At 49.1% G+C, this 15,408-nt stretch overlaps 1 protein-coding gene across 1 annotated transcript in view; it reads right to left on the reverse strand.

Moving 5' to 3' along the window:
• The window catches only part of LAMC1 (laminin subunit gamma 1), a 365,535-nt gene that overhangs the window by 119,318 nt on the left and 230,809 nt on the right, over positions 1-15,408 (reverse strand). The window contains exons 14-17 of the mRNA XM_078643183.1: positions 9,658-9,903; positions 9,337-9,490; positions 5,817-5,959; positions 3,747-3,925 (exon numbers count right to left, since the gene is read on the reverse strand). Of these exons, the coding sequence (XP_078499309.1) occupies positions 3,747-3,925; positions 5,817-5,959; positions 9,337-9,490; positions 9,658-9,903 (722 nt within the window). The remainder of the gene's footprint in view (positions 1-3,746; positions 3,926-5,816; positions 5,960-9,336; positions 9,491-9,657; positions 9,904-15,408) is intronic.

Consider the following 15,408-nt stretch of genomic DNA (forward strand, 5'->3'; position numbering starts at 1 on the left):
AGCCCTGCAGCTCACCAGTAGAAGGTGTGCCCACGCCATGGCGCAGACGGAGAATTTGGGACATGCGCCTCCAGTCTGCGGACCCAGAGGTCGTCTCAGGGCCAATGGCGCAGCGACAGGTACGTGCCATGGGCGCAGGAGATCAGCAGTCTCCAGCATCCCCGGCGGGGAACAGGGAAGTAGAGGGGTCCACGCCATGTTCACTGGATGCAGTCAGCTGTCTGCGGCGTGACATCCGGGAGGTCCACTGAGATCTGAGAGTCCGGCAGTTCGTACAGGTATTCGTCGTCGCTCGCAAGGGCGTTAGGGCTGGCCCCCGGGGCAGGATCCTCCGTCAACGACCCGCTGATCTCCGCCACCATGCGGAGTGCCTCCCGTTGCTCACTCTGTATAAGTTCAGGCGAGGGTCCCACCTCCGTCTCCCCACGCGTCGAATTCGTCGGTGAAGGCCCCCTGTGACGATGTCGTCGCGCTCCCCTGGCACCACGTCTCCTCGGTGGCAGTTCCCCAGGATCCTTATCTATACCCGAGTCTAGCCAGGTCTCCACCGTTTCGGGGGTGTCAAAGAAGTGCGTTTTATCCTGGGCCACCACCCATAGCCGGGCCGGAAAAAGTAGGGAGTATTTAAGGGCCAGGCGGCGGAGCCGTTGCTTCACTGGCAGATAAGAGTGGCGTTGGCGTTGTACCTGCACAGTATAGTCCGGGAAAAACATGACCTTCGCATTATCCACTTTGATTTCAGGTAGTTTCCTAGCCTCGCGGAGAATGGCATCTCGGTCACGATAGTTCAAGACTGCATGGGTCTTGGATTGGAGCCAGCAGGTGGGGGCCGGGACGGCACAAGGTGGGCACGTTCCACCACAAAATGTTGTGAGAGGGTACCTTCCGTCAGCAGACCCGTTAGCCAGCGTTCCATGTGCTCCGCCACTTCTCTGGGCCCCCATTTCTCCGGCAGACCCACTACGCGAATGTTGTTTCGCCTCGCCCGTCCCTCCGTGTCCTCCGCACGATCCTCTAGGAATTCCACCCTGTTGAGGAGATCCTGTACATGCTTGTCCATCTGCGTGACCTTGGGCGTCAAATCTGTGATCGAGGTTTCTATTGTGGACGTCCGCTCGGAAAGCTTTTTGTGGTCAGCACGCAGGTGTGTCAGATCTATGGCCACACTGTCGATCTTTGTCTCCAATGAGGTACGGGTCAGCTGGATCGACTCCTCCAGCCTTTCCATTGCCGCCAGTATCGTGTCCAGCTTAGAGGCGGTGAGGTCCAATTCAGTCTGTTTCGCCATCTTCCCCTTCATTTGCGCGCCATTGGCACCTGCCCTCGTCTTGGCGCCACCTGGCATGGAGGGTGTAGAAGTGTCCAGGCGATTGGACGGTCCGGTTGGTCGCTCTAGTAGGCCAGCCAGGAGTGGGCCGGGCCCAAGTCCATGGGTCGCAATCTGGAAGGGCTATGGGTCGGTCACTCTCTCAGGGTTCTCAGTGGGGGGCCTTCCCGGCAGGCCCAGGTACGTGACGAAGGGGCAGAGGAGCAGGGCAGGGCGTACCCACACCAGTCGCGGCCAGTGGCAAGTGGCATACACCGTCGGGGAATAGGCGTCTATCCCGGTGTGCCACCTCAGGTGGGGCGGAAGTCAGCAACCCTCACCTTTAGGAGCGCGTGGTGGCGTGTACCCAAGCAGTTCCGACTCCATGTAGACCATGGCGGGCAGCAAGTAGCAGGGCCTGCACCCCGCACCGATATCCACGTGTCGACTCTCCTGAGTGGGTCGTGGAGACCGCCACGGCAAGGCACCTGCAGCGCGGCAGGCGGCTGCACAGCGACAACGCAGCAGGCGGGGGGGTCCTACGCACCAGCAACATCCCCCAGCAGCCGGTCGTCCACAGGTCAGATGTCGGGCCCTCGCCACTAGTGCCACCAGCGCGAGTCAGGCGTCCTCCCAGGGGGTAGAGAGAGGAGCAGTATCCGCAGGCAGGCTGTGCCCCTGCTGCAGCGCAGCGTCGCTACCTCTCCATCTGTTGGAGCAGACCTCCGGTGATCAAAAGGCTGGGCAGTGTTCGACAGTTCAACCCAGGCACAGGTCAGCACCAGATAAGGGCGCGCAACGAGGGAGCGCCCACCCTACGTGGATGGAGCGGTGTGCTGGCATCCAACAAGCAGCCGCAGGGTATGATGGCGCCAGGTGGGGGCAAGAGCCCGTGCGAGGTAGGACGAGCTCCAGGAGCAAAGTTGCCTCCCCACAAACAGTATTCCCGGCAGGCAGGAGACGGGCATACACAGCAGGCAGTCCACGGCACCTCCCACGGCATAGACCACCGTCCCCACTACAGCTCAGCCCACCATCTGCTCCGCCACCTGCGCAGCAGCCAGGGCTGCACCGCTGCGAGCATCGACAGCACAACAGCTCCCCGCCGCAGTCTGCTGCCCGTGGGGGCCCAGTGGGCAACGTGCGTCCCCGGCCTCCGGCAATGGCCGCCGCCGGCCGGAAGTGCCGCGGGCTGGGTAGTCCAGGGCAAGCAGCCGGCCTCACCAAGGGAGAGGGAGTGAAGCGCGACGAGTCTCCTCACCGGTAATCGTAGGCAGCGCCGATTGGTAACAGCGGTAGGGGATCCACAGCAGGGGGGCCTTTAGCGGCATCGTGTGCACCCGGCAGCCGGCGGGCAGATCAGTACCGACGCAATCTCAGCGTCGTCTCCCATAGTGCACCGAACAGGACTTCCCCCAGGTCAGCCAGAGCAGGGAGTGCTGTAACTGCTCCGATGCGGGCACAGTAGGTGGCAGGTTCGGCGGGAGGTCCGAGCGCTGACGTCTCTCCACCGCGGTCTTCCGTCCCCGGGCCCACCAACTAGGCCGCAGCCCCGGCCTCAGGCAGGAGGCGAGGCCAGCCGGAAGTGCCTGCCGCCGGGATGATCCGCTGCCGTCCTCTGAGGGGGCAGCTCGGTGCCAGCAATTCGGTCCAAACTTCGCCGGCCAGTGGTGGGATGTTGCGGGAGCACCCGCTGACGTTTTCAGGCCAAAGCAAGCATTTTCAGCGGATAAATGGCCTGTGGTAGGGGAGCTTCTCACGGAGCTCTACCCAGGCACGTCTGGCACCATTGCGTGTTCAGCCACGCCCCCTTCCATAATATGCTTGATATATTAAAATTTGGTGAAGGTTTTTAAATATGGAGGATTCATAATTGATATATTTGTCATGGAATTGAACTGAATGAATTTTTTGCTAAACTATATTTTTAGCACTAATTCAACTTTGTATGTAATATTTCAAGCTATAAAATATATATATATTTTTTTACTGAGAGACCACATTTCCACTGCATGGAACAGAAACCAGTTATAAATAAATGACTGAAAATTCCAGATAGACTCAGCAGGCCAAAAACTGCATTCTCCGAGCGTCCTCACCAGGTACTTAAACTGTGCCCCATCACATCTTTAGGAATTGCTGGATGTCAGTACGGACAGGTTTTCTAATGCCCAGAGTACTCTACTACGCTAGGCCTGCTGAAGCAGAAAGGTGCTCAGCCCAACTGACCGGAGCTTCAAAGAAAAAATAAATTTCAATAACAAAAACATACAACCAAAAAAGTCTGAATACATCTTACAGAAATGGAAATCTAGATCCCTTAGTGACACCAGGGAAGATTTTTCTTGAGGGACAATATGCAGGAAAGATTCATCAAGAAGCTTACATTTTGGTCATCTCGCTTCGCCAATGTTTTTTAAAAAGTATATCCCATAATTACCTTGTCCTTTACAAGCCTGTAGCACGCAGGGCACTCTTGACAGCCTGGAGAGGATCGATTGTAGAAATAATTCTCTTCACACTGATCACAGAGGTTTCCCACAAAACCCTCTTTACACTCACAACGACCATCGTCCTTACACTGTAAGGATCGAGAGCCCTCTGGGTCACAGTCGCATGCTGAAGAGGGGTGAAGAGACAAAGTGTTTAGACTAGTAAAATGTGCATAGGATACGATCAAACCAAATGAGTCAACTGTCTATAATAAGTGACATGCAATAGTTCATTTTTAAGGAACAGTGGTACCTAGTTTAGTCAGAATCAGGGAATGATAGGCATACAAAAGATAACATGTATGTCCTTTGTCCAGCCGGACAGGTTTTTAATAATTTCAGAATCTTTTGAAATAGCTCAAAGGATCAACATAAAATGACAAGAGGGCACGGCCCGTGACCCACGTTGCACAAGACAAAACAAGAAGGGAGGTTTTATGCAAAGGCGCACAAGGCGGTCTGTACTTGTATTCAGTTACACAGACTTGATTCTATTTAAACACACCATTGTAAAAGGCATTATATAACATTATTTGATACATATGGTACACATGTTCCGATAGCAAGTCTTTCTCCTAGTTTAATATTCATAACTGGCCCAGGTTGCCCACTCTGGATAATTGGAGTGTCAAGTCTCCTAGTTCGTTAGCCCTACTTTGCAACCATTACCCCCGCCTACAGAAGTACTGCACACTGCCTTTGGTAGTGGGCTATGCATTGGGCACCCACCTTGGTCTTTGATCACATAGTGTGCCTAGTTCATCTATTCAGAGTACCACATTTGGCATACACGATTATTTCAGATTTAACACCTCCATGCCTCTTTCCACAATGGACCCGTTTCAGAATGTAGTAAATGAGAATGCACTTTTAGCACCTTTGGCCTGCATGTACTCATTGCAACTACTTCCAAGATTTAACATCTCACGGAGCTCAAACACATGCTTTTCAGCTTTGACTTACCGTGTCCCAAAACTATTTTGAACCACTCTTGGAAATCACGTGAGTGGCCAGACACTTGTGACCATGGAGACGTTGTTTGTCTAAAGGACCTTATGGTATGCCTTAGTTTTCCATTAACTGAGCTCTTCATAGATAGTATCCTTCCTTTTCATAACTGAAAACAATGCTTAGCAATGAAAAAGTCCTATGCCTGCAGGACAATAAAGGGCGAAATGCATGTTGTCTGGATCTACAAAGCAGACTGACCATTAATGAACCTGAATAGTGAATGACGCATGAAAAAAGCTTTTCGAAAAGACCTCTAAGATACTGTATTCTATACTAGAATGCAATATGTTTAATACACAGAACTTCACTTTCGAAATCTTGGGAGTGTAACACTCGCCCTCCCTTCTGGAGTCATTATTTGAAAGGGAAATAGATCTATCCTAATGTGGTGCTTCATCTTTCACAATTGTGGTCTGTGACACAGTAAGGCAAAGGATAAAAAAAAAGCTTGCTTGGATGCCTTAAGGATGGCAGATGACTGTCACAGTTTCTATGGGTGCATGTAGGCCAAAGCTGCTAAGGATGCACTCTCATATTCTACATTCTGAAGTGGGACCATCACACTGAGTGAGGAAGGGGGCATCTGCACAGCCCACCAGCAGTCAGCAAGGTGAAGAGGTCACTGTAGAATTTTCAACTTCTCTTCTTTCCGCTGTAGACAATAACCATCACAGACTGTTCGAATGCAAACACTCTGGCACTAACTTTTCCCTGAACTTTTAGGCAAGCATAAAGCAGCAATAAACCTATACATCCTGATTAGAGGTATAGTACCACATCAATATGCAGTGTAGCATTATGTATGGCTTACAATGAATGATGTACGGTCACTCACCAGCTCACTATCTGCTTAACAGATTAGACAGATCGTTATGGGAGGGACGTTGTAACCACTAGATTATGAAGGTGGCTGACAGTGGCTGAAAACAATGTTTAGAATGGGCCTAATGTGGTAGGCTGGCAAGAGCACTAGTTGCTATACTGTGTGAGCGGCTGCTTCTACTTACGTTTGCATCCATCAGGTCCAAATCCAAAGTGATTAACTTCACATCGCTCACAACGACGGCCAGTAATGCCAGGCTGACATTCGCACTGACCTGATTGGATATCACACTGCCCATTTGTGGAGCCCAGTGCATGGCATTCACACCTATGATAAATGAGATTATAGATGGCTACACTTGAATGGATAATGGACACTCAATACATCTACAGAAGCACCTTGAGTGACAGTCCAATTAAATGTCCTTACAATAAGCAACACAATTTCAATGCTATGTCCAGTTAACCACTACTACAACATTTTAATGCATTTGAGATAATACCCCAAATGAAGTGGTTACAATTAAGCATGTCAGAGTGAAATAGACACAAGTACAATACACAATGTAAAAGGAAGGTGTTTAGTAACTAAACGCATGCATCAAGTTAGTCAAGTAAGGACTTATGACAACACGAGAGTATGTGCTTATGACAAGTACAGAAAAAAAGTAGACTGACAAAACACAAATTGCATTAACCAGACGGAATGGCTACACCAGCAGCCAACTGCCAAGATACACCAACATGCATAACGTTTTTCAGCATACAGATATACCTCCTTTTGAGGCAAACAAAGATCATGGCCTATTCAAAGAAGCTAAATGAATCTTTTTGTAACATGTGACAAACATTTCCCCAAGTAAAGTCCAGTTGAAAACACCACTACTTAACAAAACAGCCACTGACAAACTAAACACAAAAACACTGAAGAACATACTAACCTATAAAATGCATACCTATATGTAATTGCTAGGATTTATTTATTTTATTAATTTTGAAAGTTTTATATAGCGCGAACAAGATCTTTGCAGATATCAGAGTGCTTTACAAAAAACAAAAACAGGGGGTAGGAAAAACAAGAGAGCGATTAACAAGTTTTTGAGCAAAGAATAGTTATAGGTAATAGATGAGTAGCAAAATAGGGTAGATACATGAGGGAGCATAGTCAATCAGCTAAAACAATAATACAAGTAGACCGTCAGATAAACGAATATTACACAAAGGTGAGGAGTCTCAAATAGTTCCAAAGTGAAGTACAAGTTCAGGTGAATTTAGCCATGAGGATAGCTTTCACTTCTTTCTTAAAAAATGTAGTGGAGGTGATAAGTCTGGTTTCTGGAGGGAGTGAATTCCAGATCCTGGGTGCCATTCCTGAAAAGGATCGCTTATATGTTTTTTCCTTCCGGAATCTATGTGGTTTCAGAAGAAGATTCTTTGTACTTCTTGTGGTTCTTGAGCCACCAGAAATTGTCAGCTTCTGAGTGAGGTAGCCGGGTGAGCTATGGTGTATAGCCCTTTGAGTCATGCACGCAATTTTCAGATGTATTCTGGCCTCAAAAGGCAGCCAGTTTAAGGATTTTAGGTCAGGGGAAATATGCGAGTGTTTTTTTGATCCAGTGAGAAGTCTCGCTGCAGCGTTCAAAGAGGCTCTCAGGGGTGCAGTTGTAGAAAGGGGGAGTGCGCAGAGCGCGACGCTACCGTAGTCTAAGCGCGGCATGACTAGGGCTTGTACTGCAGTTTGGAAGTCCTTGGCTGGGAGGAAGGGTTTAAGTTTCCTCAAAGTATTGATTTGGAAATTAGCTCCCTTAGTTGCCTTGCTGATATGCTGTTGCATGTTGAGATTGGCGTCAAGTGTTATGCCTAAAGATTTTGCTGAGTCCACGATGGTAGGTTGGACATTGAGTGCAGTTAGGTGCTTAAGCCAGGTTTGAGTAGTGGAGCTTTTCGCGGGAGGTGAGATCAGAAGGAACTCAGTTTTCAGAGCACTGATTTTGAGGTGATTATCGGCAAGCCATGATTGGGTGTTTCTGATCGTTGAGTTCAGCAGTTTGATGTCTTTGGGGGATTGTAATTTCAGATATAGTTGGGTGTCGTCAGCGTACATGTGACAGTGAACATTAGATGCTTGTAACAAAGTGGTGAGAGGTTCCATGACCAGGTTGAACAATGTTGGAGATAGGGAAGATCCTTGTGGGACGCCTAATGGTACAGGCACTGGTGAGGACATCAGGTTGTTGCTCTTGAATTTCTGAGACCGGTTATGTAGAAAGGAAGTGAACCACTTGAGAACAGTCCCAGATAGACCCATTCTGGTGTTTAACAACTCGATCAAGTTCTCGTGTTTGACTGTGTCAAATGCTGAGGAGAGATCAAGAAGGATGAGGAGGCAGGAATCGTTTTGATCTAGGATTTGGAGGGCGTCATCAATTATGTCTGTCATAGCAGTTTCAGTACTGTGCCCTGCTCGGAAGCCTGATTGATGAGGGTTGAGGAGGTCAAACCGATCAATGTGTTTCGTTAATTGGAGTTGGACGCATTTTTCCAACAGTTTGGCAAGGGTGGGAATGTTGGTAATAGGACAGTAATTGTTTAGGTCAGTAGGGTCAGCTGTTGGTTTCTTGAGTATAGGTGTGACTTGTCCAACTTTGAGGGAGTCGGGGATGCGTCCCTGTTGAAGTGAACTGTTAATAATTTTAGTCCAGAGTGGTAGAAGTAGTGGGATGAAGTCCTTTACAGCGTTAGCAGGAAGGGTATCTGTGAGGTGATTAGAAGGTTTCAGTGTGGTGAGCAGTTTGTTAATTGTTTCTTCCGAGTAGGTGTCAAAGGATGACCATGTAGCATGGTTCTTTGGTTCATTGGGTGTTATGCTGTGGGGGTTGGAGTAAAGGCTTACGTCATTGAGGAGATCGTTCTTTATGTTATCAGCCTTTAGATTAAAGAAAGCAGAGAAGTCTTCACAGGATGGTGTATCACCTATAGTGCTATGCGATGGTTGGGGTTGTTCCTTGGATTGTGTATTGATTAGTTCAAACAGTTTTCTTGGTCGGTTTTTTGCTTGGTCGAGCTGGAGGCTGAAGAAATCTGATTTTGTGCGCTTGATTTTCCTGAAGTAGGCGTTTCTCTTTTTCTTCAGAGTTTTAAGGTACAGTTGCACTAAGTGTCACCTGCTTTGTATTACTGCCAGTAAGCAAATAAGGACATATACAGTACATAATTTTAACTGCCACGAAGTGGGGTTTGCTTTCTATAGCTACATGGTGAACTTCGACAGAATGCAGCAAGGGATACACCACAGTTGCGAATCGTAGGTGTTTTTTTACATTTGGTAATACCAACCCTATATGATGCAAGTAACTGCACCTGGGACCATTTACTCTCTCAAACACACACTCTTCAATAACCAATGGTTATGTGCAAAGAAGTCTGATGCACCAGGTCTATCCTACACCGTCAAACCGTATTCAATTCCACCAAAGGTTCCCTTATATGGCAAATTACAACCAACACCTTTTCCACCATGTCCTGTCCTAAGGGCACCGAGGAAACTGGAGCAAATCTGAGCACTTCTGCCTCATCTGATGTACGAAGCACTATATAAATTATGCAAACTGAGAAGATACTTATATAACCGTCCAGTAAGGGTTTTGGGGTATTAAAGGGAAGGAAAGCAGTAAACAAATATTAGTCAAACATCAAGTGTCTCACCTATCACAACCAAGTGAACTTTGGAGGTTATAGAATCCTAGCTCGCAGGCGCCACAATCTCTTCCTGTGACATGTGGGAGACATTCACACTGCCCTGTAACCTGGTTACAACTGGTCTGCTGGTTGACAGTACCATAAGGATTGCAACTGCAGGCTGGAAGACAGAAATAAGGCATATGGTGGGTGGTGGAGGGGGGGAGAAAAGGCAGAAAAGTTCAATATCACTGATATAGTTGATTCATGTCAGATGATGCGACAGTTTAACAGTTATAGGTGAACCATGAGAATTAGCAGACCAACTAAAGGAAAGATTACCATTACCTTTGCATTTCTCTTCAGGAATAGGAGCCAGAGGGTTTCCAAAGAAGCCATTTCGACAACGGTCGCAGTAGAAACCAGCAGTGTTGTAGATGCATTTTAGACATTCGCCTGTTAGACGATCACAGTTCCCAACAGCATTTGTGTCTATATTTTCATTGCAGTTGCAAGCCCGGCACACTCTTGCAGGGCCACTTTCACCAAGTGGATCACCAAAGAAGCCATCATCGCAGAGTTCACACCGTTTACCTGGAAAGAGTAATGAGACATATCTTGGTTTCTGTTCCAGTAGAAACTGCTCATATGATACAATTATGTGCATTACTTAATGTAAATACCAGAAATCAGAAATATTAGTTCAAGCCAAGATGGCCGCCTGGTAGGAGCTCCTGTGAAGAGCTCCCAGTGCTTGGGACCCCGCTTCGGGCTTTATCCCGGTTAGCACCCATCAGAAGCAGAAAGAAAAGTAACTGGAACAATAAACAAGTAACAGGATACTACAAGTAACTGGATTGCTGACCAGATCGACGGCGGAGCTTGGAGCCTGGGGAGCACCGCGACCTGCCACTGGACACATCGCGACGCCGAGACCGGACGCCGGGAGACTGCAGTCAGAGCGGGCTGAAGAGTCAGGCTGGGTTGATGCTGGGTGTCTGCAAAGCCCCGCGACCTTGCCTCTAGACTTTCCCCCGTCGCGTCGCCGGGATTGGGCGGCTGGGGCTCCGGGAACCTGCGGAGTGCACCGTGCTACCTGCACTGCGGATTGCCTGGTGTTCGGCACACATCACAGAAGAGGACTCGCAGCGGCACTGGGGAGGTGAGTGAGGCCCCCCGCCCCCCGACCGCTCCAAGGCAGAGGCGCGAGTTGATGCGCCGGCTGCTGCGACTGGCGGTGACTGGCGGGGAATTGCAGAGAGGAGCAGCCCGCATCACATCATAATAATTGCGGCGCCCTCGGTGGACCGGGAGACCCCCCACCCCCGCCCGCCCCGCGGCAGTGACGTGGGCTGCTGTGTCGGTGAAGCAGGGATTACTGGGGAAGCACCCAAGCAGTATCGCCGGCTCAACAGCAGGGGAAGCGTGACGGCATTGAGGGCTGTGAGAGGGCCCCCCCTCTCGTTCCCTGCTCCCAGTTCCACGGCAGATGGGGGCTGGTGTACTGGTGCGGTGATCAGCCTGCACCTCAGACCTTGGACGCGGCACACCAACGGGACCAGGTGGGATCAGCAGGGACGCCTGATAAGTGGAGCCTGACACCGGAGGCTGAAGTGACAGAGTCAACGGAGGGCTGAGAGAGGGACCCCCCCCCAGCCCTGTATACAATTTGGGGCAACAGCAAATGGACAATCCCGGCTGGCAAACTCAGCATACACGCGGTGCAGCTGGTACATAAGGTATTTATTCCACCCCTCCCGCCTACCCACATTTTAAATTATCTCCATTGTTCAAAATGGCTAGGGCCATAAAACTGTAGTAATAAATCCTACCGACGCCCCTGATGTCCACGAGGCCCTGCAGCTCAACTCCTCCACACCAGAAGTAGAGATAAGCCTCCCTCTCAGCATGCTATGAGCAGTGCCTGCACTAACGGAAAGTGAAACAGCCCTTTCCTGTGCTCAAAGGAAGAGCAGCAGACAGAGGACTAATATCTCTATCTCCTCTAGCGGTTCGGCCATCTTGGACTGTCTATCCTTACCCTTGGCGACCATCTTGGACTAGTCATCCCCCACGTTTAAATGTCTGCCTTATTACAGTGGTACTTTTTGGAGATGCCTATTTGTATCTTGCACACCTCACTTTTTAGTCACCTGTAATGTACCGACGTTACCCCAGACCTTGCATCATATGCTTACACGCAAGATTATGATAGGGTGTCTGCATTTTACGGTGATATTATATGGCTATAATCCTAATGATAGGGTGTCTGCCTTTTACGGTGTGATTATATGTACTTTTTCTTAATGGTATACTGCAAATCCCACTTTTTCTGCACCTCTATACACCAATTGCTACCTCATATTTTGGTTGCTCACTATTGTCACTTTAGATCTCATGTAATTTGTAGGTTGCAATTGTATTTTGCTACTGATTCATATACCTCACTTATTTTGACTACTCACTATTGTTTATAGCACATAGCTTTTGTTGCAACTCTATCCTGCTACTGACTCATGTACCTCATCTATTTTGAAACACTCTTCCTTGACTTTTCACTATTGTCTCTTTTGACTCAGGCACTTTACTATCTGCATCGGTATTTCAGTCCAATATACCATCAGTGTTAAACCTATATTTTATGTTGTACCTGTGTGACCCACGATGACCTCACTGTAATGCTCCGAATAATTGCACATTTTGACCTGCCACACTTATGTAACCTGCCCCCATTTCAAGCTTCATTCCTTTAGACACCAATTATTACCTCATATACTCTGGCTGCTCATCAATGTCACTGTTGTTATATGCGATTGTGTATTAGCTTAAGTGTTTGTATTCTGCTCCCGTATATCATTATTGTGCATCCTACACCTGTGCAACCCGTACCCACTACAGAGCCTACCCCTATCTGCATTGACTACTACAGCATACACTTTAGCTGTCCACTAGGGTCACATTCATTCCATGCAACCGGCGATTACTGGACACCCTCCCACAACTGCCGACTACAACACCCCAACATGGAGCTCATCGGCAAGCACACATACAGAATCAACTACCCACCCGCACTCACCAAAAAAGCAGCTAAACGCTTTAAACACAACTTACTGAGGTCTCACCCTGAAACACCCTTTGCAGACACCTACTACTCACCAGTCATTGGTGACGTAAACATTGATATCTTCCACACCGCACGCAGAGCTCAATGGAGAAAAACGTTCCTCTCTCTACTCACCGTATCCAATTCCAGGAAATCCGCTCACGGCCAAACACTCTCCATCACACCATCCCTACTCTTCCCAGGCAGAACCTCCATCACTGTCTATAACAATGGGATTGTCCTAATCCAATCCACTGACAGGAACCTGGAACTACTAGACAACCTGTTCCCCACTTTCGTACAGCACCTCTCCAATACACGGACCCCACTCAATCCGCTCACCCTTGACCTCACAGCCCCCAACCATAGCGATGCCAACACAACTCAGTCCCTAAATGACACGCACCTCTCCTCCACCACCGGTACCGCCGTCATCCACCCACCTACTGCAACCACTTCAAACTCCTTAATCACAGACTCAGATGCCCCCCCGGCACAAACCAGCCGCACCCCCTCCCGTCCCACCAACACCCTGACCTCCAATCATACCACTCCCATTCCTCCCTCCCCTGACAACACAGCCCCCAACCACAACGCCTCTAACCTAGCTCTGCCACAAAAGATCACGCACCTCTCCTCCACCACCGGCTCCACAGTCATACACCCACCTGCGGTTGATACCTCACACCCCTCAACCACAGTCACAGTTAGGTCACCCACGCACACCAACAGTCCCCCCTCCCCCCTTTCACCAGCCCACATGCCCATTCTTCTCACCCATGACACCACAGCTCCCACTCACAATACGCCCAACAGAGTTCAGCACCAGACCGACACGCACACAGACAAACCCCACCCCTTATTCCTCCCCACTCTTAGCCCCCACCTCCACCCATTAACAACCCACACTGAGCACGTCGCTATCAACCCAACGTCGACTCCACAAAATAGAACAACGTACATTCACACTTCCCCTCCCATTCTCACCCCCCATCACCCTGCAGGCGTTCCCATCACCGCTAACACACGCCCATCCTTCACCATGCACTCTCCACCTACCACCAATACCCTCCTCCATACTATGTCATCCTCCCACAACCTTCCAATACCCACTACCAACACAAATACCACACTAGACTTCGTTATGGCCTCCCTCCTCCAGCTCAAAGAAGACATTCACATCATCAAACAACTACTCTGCACGCATTCCAGTCACTCCTCACCCACCATCCTCCTCAAGCTCAAACAAGACGTTCACATCATCAAACAATTACTCAGCACACATCCCAGACACCCCGCACCCGCCTTCATCAGCCCCACCCTTCCTAACAGGACCACCACAGGGTTGGCTGACTTGCGCACTCAACGCCCCCCGCACTGGACCACAATCCCTGTTCGCAATCGGGAAAACCGTCCGCATCGCTCCTGCAACACACTATCGGACCTTGACATAGTTACCCTCCTCCGCTCCTACGACCCAGCTCCCCTTACCAACATACCCTCCACACTCCACGCCATCCCAACGATTCATCCAAATCCCCTTAGAGCCCCCACGCAAAACAGAATTTCTACCCTGAGCAACCTGAGAAAAGTCCCCCTCTCTCTAGAACCCCCTTCCACCCTCGACACACCCCGTCTCAAATGCACCCTCCTAAACTGCAGATCGGCCTCTAGGCATTCCTTTGCAATCGCTGAGCTCATATTCTCACTAGACCTTGACCTAATCATCATGACTGAAACCTGGCTAACTGAATCTTCTACACCCATATTGGACATTCTGGTTCCCCCTAACTACCACATCACCAGACTAGACAGGGTTGGTCAAAAAGGTGGGGGGGATCGCATGTATACACAGGAGTAACCTCTCTGTCTTGAAAGTAACCTCTCCTTCCCTACCCTCCCCAACCTCCTGTGAATACATTTGCCTCGATATTATCAACGGGGGCAAACCGATATGCTCTCTTCACTGCATTTACCACCCACCAGGGGACAATTCTACCTTCTCGCAATAAATCATGGATTTGATCACAACCAATTCAGGGCGACAACTCACAAATATACCTTGGCGATTTCAACCTTCACTGGAACGATCATAATGACGCGGTGGTAAATAGTCTTAAAAACTTCCTCGACGCCCTTGACCTCACCCAAATTTGCAACAGCCCGACCCACGAGAAAGGCTCCATCATCGACCTTATCATCTCCAAAGAGGACTCTATCCAACTCGAATCTATCCAACCCTGTGACTGGTCAGATCATCACATTGTCACTTTATTCATCAACGAAAAAGTCAAATTTAACCCGGTTCAAACCTTAAAGCCCAAAGTCTGGAAAAGAGACCTGAAAAAACTCAACCCAAACTTTCTGCCCCCCAACAGCTGCAATATATTACTTCCTCCCAATGGCGTTACGGATGTACAATCCTTGACGGATCATTATCTCAACGCTATGACCTCTATAGTTAACGAAGCTGCACCTATGCAACTAAAAAGAGCATCCACAAAAATGTCCAACCCTTGGTACAACGGGAGTCTCAATGACGATAGACGGGCCATGCGAATGGCAGAGCGCACCTGGAGATCAGTTCCCTCCGCACTGCATCTAAAAGCGCTGAAGAAAAAGAGGAATGCCTACTTCAGGAAAATAAAACGCTCAAAATCAGATTTCTTCAGCCGCCAGCTTGACCAAGCCAAAAATCGTCCGAGAAAGCTGTTTGACCTAATCAGAACACAATCCAAGGAACAACCCCAACCACTCCGCACCCTGGGCGAAGCACCCTCTTGTGAAGACTTTGCCTCCTTCTTTATCCAGAAAACAGACAACATAAAGAACGATCTCCTCATTGACTTAAGTCTCTACCCCAAACCCCTCTGCACAGCACCCACTGAACCAAAAAACAATGCTACATGGTCATCCTTTGCCACCTACTCGGAAGAAGAAATTGCTAGACTGCTCAGCACTGTGAAACCAGCCAACCACCTCACGGACCCCCTTCT

This window comes from Lissotriton helveticus, chromosome 1_1 (genome assembly GCF_964261635.1).
Source record: "Lissotriton helveticus chromosome 1_1, aLisHel1.1, whole genome shotgun sequence".
Taxonomy (NCBI): domain Eukaryota; kingdom Metazoa; phylum Chordata; class Amphibia; order Caudata; family Salamandridae; genus Lissotriton; species Lissotriton helveticus.